Source organism: Podarcis cretensis (genome assembly GCF_951804945.1).
Source record: "Podarcis cretensis genome assembly, chromosome: 13".
Taxonomy (NCBI): Eukaryota; Metazoa; Chordata; class Lepidosauria; order Squamata; family Lacertidae; genus Podarcis; species Podarcis cretensis.
In genome coordinates this window covers 57,345,207-57,364,526 of record NC_137182.1, presented here as the reverse complement: position 1 = coordinate 57,364,526, position 19,320 = coordinate 57,345,207, and the positions used below count along the sequence as shown (strand labels likewise).

The 19,320-nt window shown below is 52.8% G+C and overlaps 3 protein-coding genes across 5 annotated transcripts in view; 1 reads left to right on the top strand and 2 right to left on the bottom strand.

Annotated features, from left to right (window-relative positions):
* LOC307202165 (uncharacterized protein) overlaps positions 1-19,320 on the top strand; it is a 68,706-nt gene that overhangs the window by 5,221 nt on the left and 44,165 nt on the right. The gene's annotated exons all lie outside the window — the stretch shown is intronic.
* LOC307201690 (ceramide-1-phosphate transfer protein-like) lies at positions 1,340-7,934 on the bottom strand (the record flags this gene model as incomplete). Of its 2 annotated transcripts, none has more annotated exons than XM_079950989.1 (4): positions 6,212-7,934; positions 5,755-5,846; positions 4,319-4,509; positions 1,340-1,874 (listed from the first exon to the last, which is right to left on the bottom strand). In XM_079950989.1, exons 1-4 carry the CDS (start codon positions 6,312-6,314, stop codon positions 1,340-1,342), a joined length of 921 nt encoding a protein of 306 aa, XP_079807115.1. In that variant the 5' UTR covers positions 6,315-7,934. The 2 variants fall into 2 exon arrangements, with proteins under 2 accessions (XP_079807115.1, XP_079807116.1); XM_079950990.1 differs by having other exon boundaries at positions 5,755-5,843; positions 6,212-7,932.
* Positions 9,489-18,756, bottom strand: LOC307201346 (transmembrane protein 176A-like). Of its 2 annotated transcripts, XM_079950454.1 has the most exons (7): positions 18,607-18,756; positions 16,814-17,094; positions 13,502-13,609; positions 12,525-12,578; positions 11,958-12,173; positions 11,695-11,805; positions 9,489-9,781 (listed from the first exon to the last, which is right to left on the bottom strand). In XM_079950454.1, the coding sequence occupies exons 2-7, from the start codon at positions 17,051-17,053 to the stop codon at positions 9,695-9,697; spliced, it is 816 nt and encodes a 271-aa protein (XP_079806580.1). In that variant the 5' UTR covers positions 17,054-17,094; positions 18,607-18,756; the 3' UTR covers positions 9,489-9,694. The 2 variants fall into 2 exon arrangements, with proteins under 2 accessions (XP_079806580.1, XP_079806581.1); XM_079950455.1 differs by lacking the exon at positions 13,502-13,609.

The window sequence follows — 19,320 nt, the reverse complement described above, 5'->3', positions numbered from 1 at the left end:
CACTGCATGAGACTCTTAATCTCAGGGTTGTGGGTTTGAGCCTCACGTTGGGCAAAAGATTCCTGCATTGCAGGGGTGGACTAGATGACCCTGGGGGAGCCCAATCCGACGCTATGATATCCAAGGGTTTGGGAAATTATTGAAAAGATATCCCATAAATTAAATATATATAAAGGGCAGAGCTTGAATGACATATATCTATCTAGCAATATATATAGCATGATTTTATTTCTTATTCAAATATCAAGGCAGAGTCACGAGTGGCACCAGTCTCACCCTGTGTGTGTGTGTGTGTGTGTGTGTGTGTGTGCACGCGCACACACAGAGTATGTCTGGCTCATTTAAGCCTATTTAGCACCTTTATGAGGGGACGCGGGTGGTGCTGTGGTCTAAACCACTGAGCCTAGGGCTTGCTGATCAGAAGGTTGGTGGTTCGAATCCCCGAGACGGGGTGAGCTCCCATTGCTCAGTCCCAGCTCCTGCCAACCTAGCAGTTCGAAAGCACGTCCAAGTGCAAGTAGATAAATAGGTACCACTCTGGTGGGAAGGTTAACGGTGTTTCCGTGCGCTGCTCTGGTTTCACCAGAAGCGGCTTAGTCCTGCTGGCCACATGACCCGGAAAAACTGTCTGCAGACAAACGCCGGCTCCCCTGGCCAGTAAAGCGAGATGAGTGCCGCAACCCCAGAGTCGTTTGCGACTGGACTTAACTGTCAGGGGTTCTTTACCTTTTTAGCACCTTTATATTAAGCAACGATGGAGTCCACAGGTGAGGAATACTTTTATTTTTTGTCAGTCTTCCCCCCGTATTTGCCCCTAAAACCCGGGCTTTTAGGCGGCGGAAGCGGAGCTTGCAGGTGCAGAACTCGGAGCAGCCAGCAGAGGGAGCCACGAGCATCTCATTCCCCCCCTAAGATCGCTTCCTTCCGCTCCCTGGTCAAGAGCTGCATTAGGGGACTGAGCAGGGGCTGCGATGCTGGCGCCTCCCGCCAACCCCCCCCCCTCCCCCAGGCGTCCACCGAATAATCCTGGCACTGCAGAGTCGGGAGGGACCCCCAGGGGCCATCTAATCCCACCCCCTGCACTGCAGGCATCTCAGCTGAAGCATTCCTGGCAGGTGGCCGCCCAAGCTCTGCTCGAAACCTCCCGAGGAACCCTGGATCCGAAAGGCATCCCTGGGGATCAGCCTGGCAATCAAGGCAGCGTCGCCTCGCCTGGCGCCACCAGCCAGCCTTGGTCCCTTCTTCCCTGGGCCTGGGTGCAGAGGCGCTGCCAGGGAAGGGACCCGCTGCTGCTGCTGCTGCTGCTGCTGCCCTCCCCCCGTGGGTCCCCTCCTCGGCCTCAGGGCAGCGCCAGCATCCCGTGCGCGGCATACAGCTCCTGGGTGGCGTTGTAGACGTGGGCGATGCTGCGGACGGTGTCCAGGAGCCTGCGGGGGCCCTTGCCCTCCTCCTCGCCCCCTCCGGCGCTCAGGATGCGGTAGAGTCCGCGGCGGGAGGGCATGGCCATGAAAGCCAGAGCGGCCGCCTGGCGCACCCACCAGCTGTGGTAGGGCGCCAGGGCTTCCTGGTAGGCGTCGGCGCACATGCGGGAAGGGTCCGCGTCCTCCGGGCTGGTCCCCAGCTTGCGCAGAAAGAGCTCCAGCCACTTCAAGGCCCGGTGGAGGCGCAGGAAGGTCCGGCAGCCGGAGGGGGGCCGGCCGGCCGGCAGGGACTGGAAGCCCACCAGCCCCCGGGCCAGCTCGAAGCGCACCATGGACTGGAGGGTGCGGTAGTGGGCTCCGTGGGGGCCGCGCTGCTGCTCCTGCAGGATGGCGATCTTGGTGCGGGTCTCGCCGGAGATCAGGCCGAAGGCGGCGCCCAGCGAGTCCATGAGTCTGCGAGGAAGGAGAGAGCGGGCCGGAGTTTCACAAGAAAGAAGCGGCGGAAATCGTGGGCTCCCACCCGCTTGTCTCGGGAGACAGTGGAGGCCTGAGCCTTTGGGGGGGGGGGCTCGCAGCGCCTGCTGTGACGCTGCTGCCTCTGGCATTGTTCTTGCTGCATTTGCAGCACCGAAGTGACCTCCCCGGGGGCGCAAGTCTGGGCAGTGTTTGGAGGGCCTAGGCGGCCCAGAGGACAAGATCTCCCTCTCCTCCGCCTCTCTCAAGTGGTCCAAAGGAAAACAGAGTAAGATGTTGGGCACCAGCTGGGCTGCAGGAGTTGCAGGAAGGAGGCGGACGAGGCGCCACCCAACCGCCTCAGGGACTCCACTTCGGAGCTGTGGAGGGTCGCTCTGTAGCCTTTTCTTCTCCCGAAAATATCCTGCCTGCCAGTACCATAACGCCTTCATACCAATCTAAGGTGCCAGGAGTCCTTAGGAAAGGAATTGAGTTTTAACCACTCAGTGGTTAAAAATGAAAACTAATAAAAAAAAATTGGCAAAAAAGGAAACAGGAAAAGAACTGAGAATAAAACAGCCAATGCCATTGTACAAATCTGTGGTGCAACCACATTTGGAGTACTGCGGGTGGCACTGTGGGTTAAACCACAGAGCCTAGGACTTGCCGATCAGAAGGTTGGTGGTTCGAGGTGAGCTCCCGTTGCTCGGTCCCTGCTCCTGCCAACCTAGCAGCTCGAAAGCACGTCAAAGTGCAAGTAGATAAATAGGTACCGCTCTGGCGGGAGGGTAAACGGCGTTTCCGTGCGCTGCTCTAGTTCAGCAGAAGCGGCTTAGTCATGCTGGCCACATGACCCGGAAGCTGTACGCCGGCTCCCTCGGCCAATAAAGCGAGATGAGCGCCGCAACCCCAGAGTCGGCCACGACTGGAGCTCATGGTCAGGGGTCCCTTTACCTTTACCTGTGTCTAGTTCTGGTCGACTCATCTCAAAAGGGATATTGCAGTTTTGGAAAAGGTTCAGAAAAGAGCAACTGAAATGCTCAAGGGGTTCCTCTATGAAGAAAGGTTGTGAAACTTGGGAGTTTTTAGTTTAGAGAGAAAAAGCAAGTACGTAAAAACTCATTCACGCTTCCCTTTCCCCCATGATTCCTAGTCAGGGGTCCAATAGAGGTTGGCTTGTGTGTTTGTCCTGCTGCTTTTCCTGGAAAATGCTCTTTTTATTACTGAGGGCTCCGCACACTGAGAGAGGGAAAACTCAGTAGGTGCAAACAGCAATTCTGTTTTTTTCTGTGGATTGCTGTTTGTTCTGATTTAGCACTACAGAGCAGCTTTTACCTGGGAAAGGAGCGTGTCAAGGGGGGGGGGGAACTACTTGAACCCATACTTTCTAGGCACGGAACAAACAGGTGGCTCCTAGCCATAATGGCTAGGCTCTGCCCTGTGCAGTTAGAGGCAGCAATGCTTCTGAATATTATTTGCTGGAAACACAGGAGGAGAGAGGGCTGCTCTTTTCTTCATTTGGAACACCTGGCTGCCCCCTGTGAGAAGAGGATGCTGGGCTAGACGGGCCCATAGCTGTCAACTTACAGATTTGAAAATAACGGACCAGCAGCCTTGAAAATAAGGGACCAGCAGCCTCACCTGTTCCAGGCACTCCAGTCTTCCTGTCCTCCTGCAGTCTGGTCAAACTCATGCTGGCAGCTTCGAGAACACTGTCCAACCAACTTTGTAACCAGAGGTTCGACTGACTAGAATCTGAATCACAAAGCCTATGCAGCCTCAACTTAAGATGGCTCCCCGGCCTGGCTTTGCACTGCAAAGTTTGCAGCAGCACGTGCAACAAAATGGCGTCCAGCATTCAAGAACCCCCTCAGCTTGCATTAACTAGCCACACACAAGGCATGCAAGCTCCACCCCCCCCAGTTGTTCTTAGACTTCTTATTGGGTGAGGAACACAGCCAAGCAACACAGTTGGAGCCTCCCTCCTCCCTGGCCGGCAGGGAGGGAGGGGGGGGAGAGGAGCTGCTTCCTTTGAAATTTAAGGGACATCATTTAAGGGACATCCATCAATAAGGGACAGCAGCGGGACATGGCGCTGGAATAAGGGACTGTCCCTTCAAATAAGGGACACTTGACAGCTATGGACAGGCCCCTTTTGGCCTCATCCAGCAGCCAGGCTCTTCTGATCCTCTTATGGAACCTCCAGGCCCAGGCCCAGTCTATCTGGATTCCTTGGTTCCTGACTCCCTTCCAGCTCTAGGATTCTGCGAAGCTGCTTCATCGGTTTCTGTTTCCTGTGGGACCTGGAAACCTCCTTGCTGCCTTTGCCAAGCCTGTCCCAGGAACTTAGTATCTGGGCCAGAATCTCTCACCTGGGAAATGTGACTCCTGCTTCTACAGAGCCCCCCTTGGCTTTTTTTGGGGGGGGGGCAGCTCTTACTCACTTGATCAGCTCTTTCCAGCCGCTGAGGTATTCCCGGATGAGGATTTGCCTGCTGGGCGTGAGGCTGGCAGCGAAGGCCCTCTGAAGACGTACAATTCGGAAGCCCTCACCCAGGTCCTGGGGCTCAGATGGGGTGTGCAGAAGGAGGGCGGCCCCAGTGGTGGCAGAAGGGGGCGAGGCGGAAGGAGGGGGCTGTGAGCAGAGCAGAAGAGCAGAGTCACTGGGGTGGGTGAGCTGGTGGGACTGGGGTGCCTTAGGGGCAGAAAAAGCAACCCTCTGACCCTCGTGCTCACCCCACCCCAAATCATCACTCCAAATGTAACAAAGAAGTCTCCACTTTTGGGGGGACATACAGCTGCACAATTTAGCCTCTGGCAACTTAGAATCTAGAACTGTCAGGGGCCATCTAGTTCAACCCCATGCAATGCAGGGATTGCAGCTAGGCATCGCTTCCAGGTGGCCACCCAGTGCTTGCTTAAAAACCTCCAATAGCAACCAGGGAGGCTTAATTGCTTCCGTTAAGATCCCTGCATTAGAGGGGGTTAGATGGGGCCCCTCCCAACTCTGCCACCCACAGTTCTAGGACTCTCTCCAGCTGGGATCCTGGTGTGGGGATGTTGTGGGTAACAGGAGAGGATGTATGGATTAATATTATCCTTCTGAACTCGCCTTAGCAAGTTTCTTCACTTGGCAGAGTGCATTCCCCTATCACGCAGCAGGAAGCTGGTTGCAGACTCGTCAGAATCTCTTAAGACAACAAGCAACTCAGTCTGGCTTGCCCAGATGGAGACATGTTCTAGTATTCCGGATAAGACCCCCTGAATCCCCCTGAAAAGAATAAAGACGCCACAGTCCTATTCATAAGTAACAAAAAGTAGTTTTGCTCACAACCAGGCAGAGCACAGTGTGATCCCTGAAGGCAGGTTTTAGGGTTAAAGTTACAAAGATGTACAAATAGGTTTAGCCCATATGGGAGATAACCCAGGAACTACTGGCTGAGAGCCAGCAGTGCAGTCCAGGTGAAGCAGGAAGCAGGCAGGATGGAAAAGAAGGGAGGTGGCTCAGTGACTTGACCTTTTACCAGGTCTGGAAAGGTCTGGCCCACCTACTTGGCTGTTGTTTAGCCCTTTAGTCATGTCCGACTCTTCTTGACCCCAGGGACCAGAGCACGCCCACCTACTAATCACATGCAAAGGATGGACGCTCCAGCCAGGAGTGGCAGGAAGTTCAACTGGCTGGACCAACATCCCCTGCATGTCCACTCTAGCACACCAGGGAATGTACTTGACTGCTCCAGTAGATGACATCGCACACCTAGTTGAAATCCAAGCACTGCAAAACTCTCGGCATTTTTGGATTTTAAAACGTGAGCAAATTCCCACTGAACTCCATTCCAAAACTGGGAGCAGCTGAGCTGGGGGCGTTCCGGGTTCTCACCTTCCTCTCTGCATCCTCCTTGCTGGGCGGCGTCCCCCCAAACCAGCGGCACGGACGGACCCCCCAAACGCAGGTGGAGTTCGGCAGCTCTGCTGCGGCCCCGAGAGCAGGCAATGCGAGACCCACAAGGGCCGGGAGGCAGAGAAAACACACGGATTGATTAGGTGAAGACTCAAACCCAGAACAAAGCAATTGCAGGAAGACAGCGGAAGGTCGGAAATGAGACCCCTGTTAGGGCGGGGGGCTCCCAGAGGCCCGCTTGCAATATTGACCTCCCTCACCCCTGGCAGCCTGGAAGAGACCCAGTTTTAGTAGGAAAGCTTTTGTCTGCGCCCCCCCCCCTTTAAATAACAATTGCAAATGGCTGCAAAATGAATCTGAGAATTGGAAAAGGAGATTCCAGGAGAAGCGAAAGGGCACAGCACGCCCCCCCCCCGACCCCCGACCCTCGACTTACGGAGGCGGAGACTGGAGAAGCAGAGGAGGAGGAGGAAGAAGAAGAGCCCCACGGTGCAGGCCAGGCGGCAGAGACGGGTGCGAGTCCACCCCGTGGCCCCCATGCCCGCACCCTGGCGCTCCTGCCGCGGCCGCGTCCTTCCCCGGGCTCCCTTTGCACCCTGACCGGGGCTGTCTGCTCAGGTGGGGAGATAAGGCTTCCTTATCAGTCGGGGACGAGAGGAGGGTGGGGGCAGCGGGTGGGGAGGGGGCGGCGACCTCTGTCCAGCCCCCGTCTCCAGGGACAGGGTCCCACGCAGGGACACCCGGCAGCACGCTGCCTTGGGCCTGACTCTGAGCTTTGGCAAGGGCGCTTTGACATCTCCGCCGGGATGGGACTGGACCTGCCAAGCTCAGGATGTGGCGCGGACCCGTCTCGGGAGACACGTGGCAGCCGCCCCCGGAATGGAGCCAGGAGGCAGAGCTGTCAACTTTTCCCCCCCTTTTATTGCGAGGAATCCTATTCGGAATAAAGGAATTTCCCTTAAAAAACGTTGACAGCTATTGCCAGGAGGGAAAGACCCAGCAGCATTGGAGAGTTGGGCGAACGGGACGAGAACCTTCAGGCACTTTGGGTACGATCCGGCGTTCCTGAATACAGCAGAAGAAGCATCGTGTTCAGGGCCAGCCTGGCAAACCTTGAACGAGACCCGATCATCATCAGATCCCGCTGATATCCTTTGATGGACTTTTCGCCCACGTGCAGCCGGGACTTGTTTCAAAGTTTTCGTTTCTCGCCTTTAGATCTGTTGCTTTCTCTGTTCTCTCTGTTTTATATACGTTACAAAAGGAAGTCTTTGCACACGCGCCGCCATCACAGAAAAAAAGGACACGGGCAGCAATAATTGGGCAGGTTTAATATTTTGCTATGTTTTTATATAAGCTGGAAGCCGCTCAGAGTGGTTGGGGCAACCCAGTCAATGGGCAGAGTACAAATAATAAAGTATTATTCTTATTCTTCTTCTTGTTGTTGCTGCTGCTCCTGAGCATGTCCGGAGTGCTTTTCCTTCCACACTGAGCGATAGCCACCAGCTCCTGCATTTTTCAGGGTTAGTGGAAGAAGATGCAAGAGTTGTGTCATTCCCTGACGTCACTCCCTGCGGCGGGCTGCATTCTATGCTCTCGCTTTCCATTTCCCGTCGCATGTGTTTGATTTTTACTCGTTAGCCACCCACACGATCTTTGTCATTAGGTGGCATATTGGAAATGAAGCGACATGAAATCAATTTGCCGTGTGCCTCCCTCCCTCCACCCCCAACCTGGAGGAGCAAAACACAGGTGCGCCTCGTTCCCTTTGGGGTTTACCTTGCAAACAGGCAGCCTGTGGGGTTGGGGTTAATGATTGACGTGCTGGGAGACCTTTGCTCCAGCGGAAAGCAAACAGGTCCCGGACCGAGTATGGTCTCCCTGAATGGGGCAACTGTGCCCCTGAAGGACCAGGTGTGCAGGAGTCATTTTGGACTCGCAGCTCTCCATGGAGACACAGGTCAATTCTGTGTCCAGGGCAGCTGTCTATCAGCTCCATCTGGTACGCAGGATGAGACCCTTCCTGCCCGCAGACTGTCTCACCAGCGTGGTGCATGCTCTGGTTGTCTCCCGCTTGGACTACTGCAATGCGCTCTATGTGGGGCTACCTTTGAAGGTGACCCGGAAACTACAACTAAACCAGAATATGGCAGCTAGACTGGTGACTGGGAGCTGCCACCGAGACCACATAACACCTGTCATGAAAGACCTACATTGGCTCCCAGGACGTTTCTGAGCACAATTCAAAGTGTTGGTGCTGACCTTGAAAGCCCTAAATGGCCTCAAAGGCCCAGTAGACCTGAAGGAGCATCTCCACCCCCATTGCTCAGCCCGGACACTGAGGTCCAGCTCTGAGGGCCTTCTGGTGGTTCCCTCCCTGCGAGAAGCCAAGTTACAGGGAACCAGGCAGAGGGCCTTCTCGGTAGTGGCACCCACCCTGTGGAACGCCCTCCCACCAGATGTCAAAGAGAAAAACAACTACCAGGCTTTTAGAAGACATCTGAGGCAGCCCTGTTTAGGGAAGCTTTTAATGTTTAACAGCCCACTGTATTTTAATATTTTGCTGGAAGCCGCCCAGAGTGGCTGGGGAATAAATTATTATTATTATTATTATTATTATTATTATTATTATTATTATTATTATTTATTGGGACTATAGTTGCCCTTGTTGTCCATGTGTCTGGCATGGATCCCTACTTATCCAACCCTTTGCTGATTAGCCAGCAACAGGGTCCACCAGAGAGGGTTTAATTTGAGTTCTTTGGAACCTATCGCATCTGGGCCAGGTGCTTTCCCTTGATTTGGCTGGCCTATAAGTCCTTTTATTTCATCAGGTGACACTCAGTATAGGAGACCATGCCTTGCTTGAGGATTTCCATGTGTTTTTTTACTCTGTTGTTTATGAGGCCACATGGTCTATGCCTTTCCTGGCTGTGTTGGAGACTGTGGCATGTAGGGAGGGTTCTGTGGGGGCCAGCCTCTCCCCTCCCCACTGCACTGAAATTGAGCTTCCTTATCCTGTTAGCAATTGGGAAAGGTGGCCAAGCCTCTTCCTCACCATGACCATGAGGACCCAGGTTTTCCATGTCCCCAGGAAGTGTGGGATGTGCTACATAAATAGCAGTCAAGTACAACATTCCTTGTTTTCCTAGACTGGGCATGCAAGAGAATGTTTGGTTCAGCCACTCGAAAACTTCCTGTTTCCTCCTGGCTGGGGCTTATTTCCTTTTGCATGTGACTAGAGGTGTGCATGACCTTACCTGTCCAGGTAACAAAAGGGACGAGGCATGAAGCCCCCCCCCTCCTTTTGACTTCCTCCGTCGTTGGAGCAGCTTTCAGCCAACAGAGGACACTGGAACTGTCTCCATATGGGATAGATCTACAGGTATATACTTTGTAACTAAGTCTGCCTTCAGGGATCCAACTGTGAACTGAATGAGTGAGTAAACTACTTTTATATACTTTACACAAGATTGTGGTGTGTTTGTTCTTTTAAGAGGAATATAAGGGAACTTACCAGGAACCTAATAGTGAGAGGCTGACACGAGCCTGCAACCAGCTATCCGCTGTGCATTTAAAAGGGGAATGTAGAACTCTGCTAAGAGTGTGCTATCGGAAGTTAGGAAGCATATTAATAAACAATATATCCTCTTCTGCCACCCTGAACATTCCAACAGGATGTCATGGAGAAAACCAACCACCCTCAAACAGAATTACAACATAGCTGCTTTAATAGGTTGAGATGCAGGAGGAGCTTTCAACCGCCCCGCCCCCCACTCCCCAGGAGAAAGGTCTTGGCAAGCACTGGGTCACAATCCGCTGGGCTAAGTCGGGTGAAGCAGAAGGCAAGCCTAGTGTGACATTCCCCTTGAAGGCTGCAGCACAGCTCCTTCGCCCTGAAGGGCCAGCACCACCCCACTCAGGCTATGTTCTCAATAAGGGCCTCATCCTGATACAGAGGGGCCACATCCGGGTCCGCGACCACACCAGAGTCTGCACTGCTTGCCTGCAAAGCAAGGGGGAGAGGAGAAAGAAGTGTGAGGGGGCAGTTTGGGGGAAGGAGAGAAAAGTCCTGTGGCCGAGAGAATGAAACTCCCAACTCTCCAAATCCACCTCCCTCCTCCGTTCCATAGCCACAGGTGAGGCACCACAAGCAGGGATGCTGCCCCCTCCCTCACAGGTTTGTCCCCCCTTCTCCTTTCATTTTCCTGGGGTGTTGGAAGGTGCCAGGAGCCCAAATCCCCAGAGGCTTCTTTGCCCATGAGTCACATCCCAGGTATCAAAGCTCTGCCCCCTCTGCAGGTGGGCCCAGGCCCATGCCAGAGAATCCCAGAAGGGACCGCCAGGGGTCATCTAGTCTGAGGGAATCCATTCAAGTGTTGAGCAGCTCTTCCCGTCAGAAAGTTCTTCCTGATGCTTTGTCAGAATCTCCTTCTTTGCCATTTGAATCCGTTGGGCAGAAAACAAGCCTGCCCCATCTCTCACGTGACGGCTCTTTTGACCAAGCAGTCAAAGTTGGAGCTCACTCTTCATTAGCAAAGCCATGATCTTCCTAGACTTGGCTGAGCGTCATGCCTAATGGGCGCAGCAGCTCGGCCCTGGTGGGTCTTGCCCCAAGAATCAGTTGCTGAGAATGAAAGCTCCCAGCTCCCCACAGGCCCCTCCACGTTCCTTCCTCTCCAGGGCTTTCTCAAAGCAATCCGAGACTGCACTTGGCCTGCCGCTGCTTCGCCCATTTCAGCTCTCTTCTCACCCCCCCCAATTCCCTAAGGTTATAAAACAACAACAGGCAAGGTTATTCCCTAGCTCTACTGAACATCACAGGTGATGCTAAATTCCGGAAGGAAGTGTGAGATGCTTTTTAAAGACTACAGTTGTACCTCGGGTTACATATGCTTCAGGTTACAGAAGCTTCAGGTTACAGACTCCGCTAATCCAGAAATAGTACCTCGGGTTAAGAACTTTGCTTCAGGATGAGAACAGAAATCGTGCTTCGGCGGCGCAGCGGCAGCAAGAGGCCCCATTAGCTAAAGTGGTGCTTCAGGTTAAGAACAGTTTCAGGTTAAGAATGGACCTCCGGAACGAATTAAGTACTTAACCCGAGGTACCACTGTAGTTCATTTAGGTTTCTGAGAGTGCAAACTGTTCTGCTTCTTTTTAAAAGGTAGCTATGCTGCTGGCATCTCCGGTCTCTATTCCTATTCCACCCCCTTTCCTGCATCAAGTCCAGTCTTTGCTAGCACCCATTTTTGCCCTTGTTATGGAGTAGGGAGAGAGATGGATTCAGAACTCGGGGTTTGGGACTTCGTTTGCTCAAAGGAGGAGACATGAGAGTCTTCTTCAGATATCTAAAGGACTCTCCCATGAAAGATGGAACAATACTGTTTTCGGCTGCTCCCAGAGGTTTCGACCTCAGTCAGTGGATTGAAATTACAAGAAAGGAGATTCCAGCTAAACATCAGGAAGAACTTTGTGACAGTTGTGGGATGTGAAACACAAGAGCAGTCAAGTACAACATTCCTAGAGTGAACATGCTTACACATGGGAAGGAATGTTTGTCCAGCCAGCAGGTAAACCTCCTGTTTCCTTCTGGGCTGGGACAGACTTCCTCTGCATGTGACTAGAGGTGGGTGTGGCCTCACCTGTGCAGGTAATGACAAAAGCACAGGGCAGGGCAGACATCTCTCTCTCTTTTGACTACGTGCATCGAAGAAGCAACATCTGCTTAGCCAAAGATGCTCTCTTGGCTGGAGGACAAAGGGACTGTCTTTTTATGAGATAGTTGGAAAGGCTATAATCAGACAACATATCCTCTCCTGCATCCTTGAACATTCCCACAACAGTAAGAGCTGTTCAACAGGGCAATGGACTCCCTCGGGGTGGGGGACACCCTCCAGCCCCCCAGTCCCTTCCAGCTACCTTCCGGGCACAGCAGAGGATGTGGAGGCTGTATGCAAGGCAGAAGAGAGCAATCGCCAGGGCAGCAACGGAGAAAATGAGCAGCAAGACCCTCACAGCAAAGGCGACGCCCTGGGGAGGAAAGGAGAAACAGAGGAAAATCCCACATTCAGGCCATTGTTCCAAACTGCGGGAGGGCGCAGCAGGTTTAGGGGAGGCTGCTGCTCCGGCCCCCCAATCTTGTAACAGGGCAAGCGCCTGATCCACAATGGGACTCTGCTCACCATGAGATCCCATAAGACTCGCTCGCAGTCTCTCTGTCTCCAGTCATAGTCATAGTCTGGGCTGGGCCCGGTTGAAGAAGGTCCCCATCTGGTCTGGCAAACATCCTTTCTCCAGTAGAAGGTCTGGTCAAGGTTTGGGATCCAAGCGATGCCTTTCGTCAGAGCCACAATTCCGGCCACAGCACTGGCCAAATTGAAGATGGTGGCCACATGGACCTGGTTCCAGAAAATGTCAGGTGAGCTGCCTGGAGTCCAGCAGACAACCTTGGGTAGGGCTGGGGCAGGGGGCAAAGCTGCTCAGGCTTTCAGCTTTTGGGGGACTGGAGGTGGGGGAGAGACTGAGCCTCAATTTCTCAGCATAGGTCTACCAGTCACTTCCCTTTTCCCCTTACACGTAAGCTGAAACCTCATACAATCACAGAACTGTAGGGTTGGAAGGGGTTCCAAGGGTCATCTAGTCCAACCCCCTAAAATGCAGGAATCACGCAGCTAAAGAATACCTGACTGAGGGATCTTTGAGACCAAAAGCAGGCAACACAGGCTTTTCCTGGAACCTGCCACACTTACCCAGAAGCCAGCACGTCTCTCGCCCACGATGGACAAGGCACCAGAGAGCATAACCTGTGAAGGAGAAAAGGTCAGAGTGCCTGAAGGCTGTGTGGGGCAGAGGGTAGGGAGATGCCCAACTCCTGCTGCTCCTGGAACCACCAGAAGTGGCCTGCACCACTTCTGAGTGGATCTTCCTCAGCTGCTTCAGTGGCCAGGGCACTGAATCACAGAACTGTAGAGCTGGAAGGGACCTCAAGGATCACCTAGCTCCACCCCTGCAATGCAGGAATCTCAGCTAAAGCATCCTTGAAGGACAGCCACCCCACATCTGCTCAAGAAGCTCCAAGGAAGGAGAGTCCACCACCTCCCAAGGGAGTCATACTGTCAAACACTGTCAAACAGCTCTTGCTACCAGAAACCAGCCAGGGATCTCTGTAAACCTGGAAGTAGGTCTGGGATAGGAAATAAAGGCCACATGGAGGACCAGCTGTCTGCCTAGTGGAGGACTGGGAGATGTCTAGGGCTGCTGCAGGTGCCACTGGACTCCTTACTCGCAGCAGCCAGCATGCCCAGTGGTCAAGAATCCAGGCTTATTTCTGCTCCTGCCCACCCACCACCTGCCATATCATAATGGCCCTTGCTCTTCTGAGCTTCACAGTAGATGGTGACCTTGTGTCGTCATGGGAGGTATAACTGCATGTACCCAGATCGGTCATTTCTCTCTCCCTCCTTCCTGTCAATTTCTCTTTCTCACCCCCCCCCCCCCGCCTTACTGCTGTTTTCACTATTGGATGTTTTAGACTGTAATCTCCTTGGGGGCAGGGACCTGCCTGTTTGTTGCCTATCTAGCTGACTTGTGCCCTGCTTGCTCATGCCAAGGTCTTGGTTCTCATCAGCCACAATCCTCGGGAGCCTTGTTGCCCCAGCTGCAGTACGGGAAGAAGGATCCTGAAGCTGAAATTCACTTCCAAGCATGGCAGCTGCCCAGGACTCACCAGACCTCCCGTCCAGTAAGGCGCTCCGGACCGTATGTAGAATAAATGTCCATAGTCATTCACCACCCCAAGACTGATGACCACAAGGCCCAGCAGGATCTGGGCCCCCTGAAAGGCAAATCCACCAAGGTTAAGGTTTTCTCACAAAGGAAGCAAGATGCATGTTTCATAGAACTGCGGCATTGCAGAGTTGGAAGGGACTCCCAGGGGTCATCTAGTCCACCCCTGCAATGCTGGAATCTCAAGCATCCATGACAAATAGCCACCTAACCTCTGCTTAGAAACCTCCAATGAAAGAGAGCTCGCATCCTCCAGCTCTTACGGTCAGAAAGGACTTTCTGATGTTTAGTCAGAATCTCTTTTTTTGCAACCTGAAGCCATTGGGTTGAGTCCTCTCCCCCCCCCCCCCGCCCCCCGAGCAGCAGAAAACAACCTTGTTCCATCCTCCATGTGACAGCCCTTGAGATATCCGGAGATGGCCATCGTGTCATCTCTCAGTGACACATACAAGACACAGTAAGTGGCTCTGTCAACTTGGACTACTGCCATGCGCTCCATGTGGGGCTACCTTTGAAGGTGACCTGGAAACTGCAATTAATCCAGAATGCAGCAGCTAGACTGGTGACTGGGACTGGCCGCCGGGACCACATAACACCGGTCCAGAGAGATCTGCATTGGCTCCCAGTATGTTTCTGAGCACAATTCAAAGTGTTGGTGTTGACCTTGAAAGCCCTAAATGGTCTCGGTCCAGTATACCTGAAGGAGTGTCTCCAGCCCCACTGAGGTCCAGCTCCAAGGGCCTTCTGGTGGTTCCCTCCCTGCAAGAAGCCAAGTTACAGGGAACCAGGCAGAGGGCCTTCTTGGTGGTGGCACCCGCCCTGTGGAACACCCTCCCACCAGATATCAAAGAGATAAACAACTATCTGACATTTAGAAGACATTTGAAGGCAGCCAGGTTTAGGGAAGTTTTTAATGTCTGACATTTTGGTGTATTTTTAATCCTTGTTGGAAGCTGCCCAGAGTGGCTAGTGTGGTTAGTATAAATCACATGAGATGTCTGAGAAGAGTGTGGGAACGGAAGGCTGTTGTATCTCTTCAGTCTGAGAGTGCTGTGTGCTTTCTGTTTTCTGCCAGAGTTTGGAGGGCAGACGTGATTATGGATTCTCTGTATATATGGTGAATAAAACGTAGTTTAGAGCTACAGATGTCTCTATCTTCTTGCTGCGTGATGCCAGAAGACTGGTGTGCACTTTTCGTATGAGAAGTGTTGCACGGGGGGGGGGGGGGGGCACTCGGGAGTGAAAGGACATGACATTCCAGAGACGAGCCCACTAGGAGACGCTGGGAGGTACTGGGGGCCTGCCGTGCCCCCAAGGAGCATTTCCCAGTCTTTAGTTTGGTTTTCCGTGAGTGTGTGTGTGTGTGTGTGTGTGTGAGAGAGAGAGAGAGAGAGAGAGAGAGTTCCATAGTTTAACTCAGTGGTTTTCAATCAGTGTTCCATGGCACCCTGGGGTGCCTTGAAGGATGGTCCGGAGTGCCGCAGGCAACACTGTTCTCTGGCCTCCTCCCCTTCCTCTGATGTCTCTGCCTCCCAAAAGCTTGCACAGCTGTTTGCTGCAGCAGAGGCTGCCAGAAGGACTCCCAAGGAGACGTGAGAGGAGGCTGAGGAAACACTCCACAAGGCAGGGTGTTCAAAAAAGGGTGAGAGGCTGCAGGCAAGGGGGGACACAACCCCTGAGCCCCACAGGGGTGCAGCAGAAAGAATGTACTTGGCCAAGGGAGGTGTGGACTCAAAAAAGTTGAACTATATTCTGCATGTTCTGAAAGAAAAGACTTCTGTCATGTCACCTCTTGCTCTTTGTGAGCCTGTATCATTTTATAGGCCTGGGGACTCCACTTTTGTGGGTTCCTCAGCGACCGACTACTGCTGTTGGAAAAAGTAAAGCTGTCTCAAACATCACAGTGTTGTGTTGATGGAAGAAATCCACCACACACACCCATGGCTCCATCCTTATCTCAGCACACCTGAGATGAAGGAAAAGGGGGGAAACTGCAGTGCTCAGACATCATTGGTGCATCTTTTCGCTCCCACCTCCTCCTGCAAACCCATTTATGTAGGAGAATCTCCCCATTTTATTCCACCTCTGAATCCATTTTGCACAGTTAGAGCTTTGCAGTCTGAAATCTGTGTATGCACTTTCCGGATAGAAGAGGCAGAAGTGTGTGCAAGCCTTGCACTCTTTTAGCTCTTAGAGCAATGAAAAGGAATGAAATGCAAGTAGACGTGGAGGTGGAGAATGAAGCACTAGGCAATCGGCCAAGCATTGTGATTGCACTAAGTCTCAGGTCAAGAAGGGAAGAAAAGTATCGACAGAGAGAACTGAAAGCAAACATTGGCAGACCACTAATATGAGGAGCAATCGCTCAGAAGACAATGACGAAAGACACTCAAAGATGTCTGTGTATTTGTAGATGTTATTACAAAGAGGAGGTTGGGGTGGGCCAGTCAGAAGAAACAAAGGGTCTCTGAGTGGTTTAAGAATGACAACATGTTGTAACTGTGCAACCGCGATGGGAAAGCATTGATGCAATTGTCTGGTCAGGTCTTCATTGACTGTGTAGTTGGACGGGCATCATCAAAGGTAGCCTCTCTGATATTCTGGGAAGGTTATCCTACATAGGTAAAGGGACCCCTGACCATTAGGTCCAGTCACGACCGACTCTGGGGTTGCGGCGCTCATCTCACTTTATTGGCCGAGGGAGCCAGCATGTGGCCAGCATGACTAAGCCGCTTCTGGTAAACCAGAGCAGCCATGGAAACGCCGTTTACCTTCCCGCCAGAGCGGTACCTATTTATCTACTTGCACTGTGACGTACTTTCGAACTGCTAGGTTGGCAGGAGCAGGGACCGAACAACGGGAGCTCACCCTGTCGCAGGGATTCGAACCGCCGACCTTCTGATTGGCAAGTCCTAGGCTCTGTGGTTTAACCCACAGCACCACCCTCGTTCCTTAAAAGCCTAATTCTTCCCTTGAAGCCTGTGTCTATTGGCGTGCCTTCAGGGAACTCCGCTTAAGGCAAACCCTTTAAACTTTCTCCAACCTTTACATTCTGCAAACACAATTGCTTGTCCTGAATTCTATTTTTGTGGGATTGGCCTTCAGGGCATGTGGCTCAATCCTGCACATGCTTCCTTGGAAGTGAGCCCCTTCATTTAATGGCCCTGCTCCCTAGTGAGTGTCCATCAGATTATGTAGCCAGTTAGTACGCACACGCACGCACGCATGCGCACGCACACACACACACACTTACCCCCAAAACTTTCTGCTCCCCATTGCAATGGAGCGAGAAATGATGGGCTGTTGTGGGGTCAGAGGCTGGTGCCTGCTGGGTCTTCTGTGGGGGCTCCTGTTGCCTTGCCCAGCACTGCCCCACAGCCTTGAACAGGTAAGAGAGAGAAGACTCCTGGTTGATGGTGATGTTGATGACATTCTTGTCTGAGATCTCCGCAGGGACCTTTTGCTTGTTCAGCGTGAGCAAGCCAGTCGACATCTTGGCCTCTCCCAGTGAGTACAGGTGACAGCAAGATGCACCTGGAGGGACACGCAGAGCAAAGTGTTACTTTGTATATTGCAACATTTATTGGTAACGATGGTTGCACGCCACTCCAATCTCTGTGTGCTGTGAGACTCCATGGGTTCATGTTTCCTTTGGAAATGAGGCGCAGCAGAGACTGTGGTGTCTTTATGATATATGGTTTACTTACACATATATACAACCTGATGGGGCAGATGGGGCTTAACCAGCTGGTTAGGTGTCCCGTCTGGGAGAAGGAAAACTGATCTGAAACCTCTGCTGCCTTGAGGGATATCTTTGGAAGAAGACAAGGCTAAGGAGTAAATCCTCCACAAATCCTGATGGAGTCCCCAAGATGGTTGGATGGCGCCTCGAATGCCTCATTCTGGCAACTCCTGCAGCCCAGCTGGTGCCAAACATACTGCTCTGCTTTCCTTTGGAGCCCATCAGGGAGGCTGAGAGGGGGGTCTTGACATCTGGGCCGCCCAGGACCCCCAGACACACGGTCCAGACTTGCGCCCCAAGGAGGTCCCTTCAGTGCTGCTAATGCACCGGTTGTACTTCACCCCCAGAGGTGCACTCTGTTGTCTCTTGAGACAGACAGATGTCAACAACAAACAACCTGAGCCTATGATGGAGGGGCTCATAGCATTAAACCCCCCCTTTAAAAAATGGTATTTTCCTCCATAGCCACAACCGTGAATTCATTCAAACAGAAATCCAACATTTCTCTCAATTCTTGCTTGCTGCTTGACCTCTAGGTCACATCGCTTCCACCTTCAACTCTGATCGATCCTTCTTACTACCTTCTGAGTTGAGGGAGGGGCCTTACATTTCAACACTTGCTGGATCCAAAGGGTAGAAGGAGCTCACAAACAGCCTACTTCATCCCCTGGCCCAAACGCATAACACTATTTTAAGACTGTTTCCACAAACATTTGAAACTTGTGGTGAGGTATGTTAGGTTGATAGGCAATAGCTGGCCTAAGATTACACCCAGTGAGCTTCTCGGCTGAGTGAGAATTCGAACCCATGTCTCACCTGGGTCCTATGCCAAAGCTTTAACCACTGCAGCCCACTGGCTCTGGGAAGTGAGTTTATGAGAATTCACCCAAATTCAGCCGAATGATTCCCTGCAAGATACATGAGGCTGGTACTGCCTAAACTGTCTTGCTCTCCATCACACACGAGGGATTTGCTTGCCGGCTCAGTGCTCACAATTGCAAACACAAACTAAAACCTCAGCTTTTAAAAAAATTCCCTGAAGGAGCCACCGCTTCTTATCAGCCCAATATGTATGGTGTGGCTCTGCCCTATAGGTAGGATCAAGAGGATTATAATTGTGGAATCCAAGCACTGTGGACTTGCAAGGAACCCCAAGAGCCATCTAGCCCTTGGCCAGGGCTCTGCCTCCATGGCATTCTGTGGGCACCATTGTGATGCCTGAGGTACGATGAGCCAGATTTCCTGTTTGGATCCACAGCCATTCTGGCGGGATTCTCAGAGAACCAAACCCCGGGGACACTCACCCTTGGCAGAAATGCGGACTCACGCTGGGCTGGCTGCTGGCTGCTTGGGGGCCCAGAGAGGCTCCTGGGTGTTGGCGATGGCAGCAGCTGAGGCTGCGCTGCTCCGAGGTGCTCCTCTTCTGCGCAGATGCTGTGGCAGGAAGCAGCCAGCAAAACCAATAAATAAGCCTCTTCCTGTAACAATTGCCTCGGAGGGGATTTCCAGCCTTGAAAGCGCTGGAGCTGAGCGTGCGAGGAAAGATTTTGCCCTCCTGCTGAACCCGCCATGCAGCTGGCCAAGAGAACAAGCCAGATCTGTCCTTGGAACCCTGGGAGGATGTCAACAAGCTGCTACTCTGGACATTGAAATGGAGAAGGGCATTTGTGACGGCAAGAGTCTGTATACCAGCTGCTGGTGGTCACAGGTGGGAGAAGCGGTGCTCCTGCTTGTGGGCTCTCTCCCATTGGGGCACCAGAAGGAGAAGGTGCTGGACTGTTTGGCTTGATCCAGCTGCTGCAGAGCTCTGATTAGCTTCTTATGGTTCCTAAACAGTCCCTCAAGACTTCGTTGGGCTGCTGCTCCCACCATCCCCAGGCACCGTATCTGCAGGAGCCGCGGTCCAGCAGTGTCCACAGAGCACCAGGTGGGCTTCCTCCGCAGGATCATGGAGTCGTTCCTCTGACTTACTGCGTTTCCAGTTTGTCTCCTTGCTCAGTAAGCTTGTCACCCTTGGG

Coding starts and splice junctions, on each gene's coding strand:
- LOC307201346 (XM_079950454.1), bottom strand. CDS start 17,053: ATGTCGACTGGCTTGCTCACGCTGAACAAGCAAAAGGTCCCTGCGGAG. Junction 13,610..16,813: donor GGGAGCAGAAAGTTTTGGGG/GTAAGTGTGTGT, acceptor TTTGCCTTTCAG/GGGGCCCAGATCCTGCTGGG. Junction 12,174..12,524: donor AGAGACGTGCTGGCTTCTGG/GTAAGTGTGGCA, acceptor TTCTGGAACCAG/GTCCATGTGGCCACCATCTT.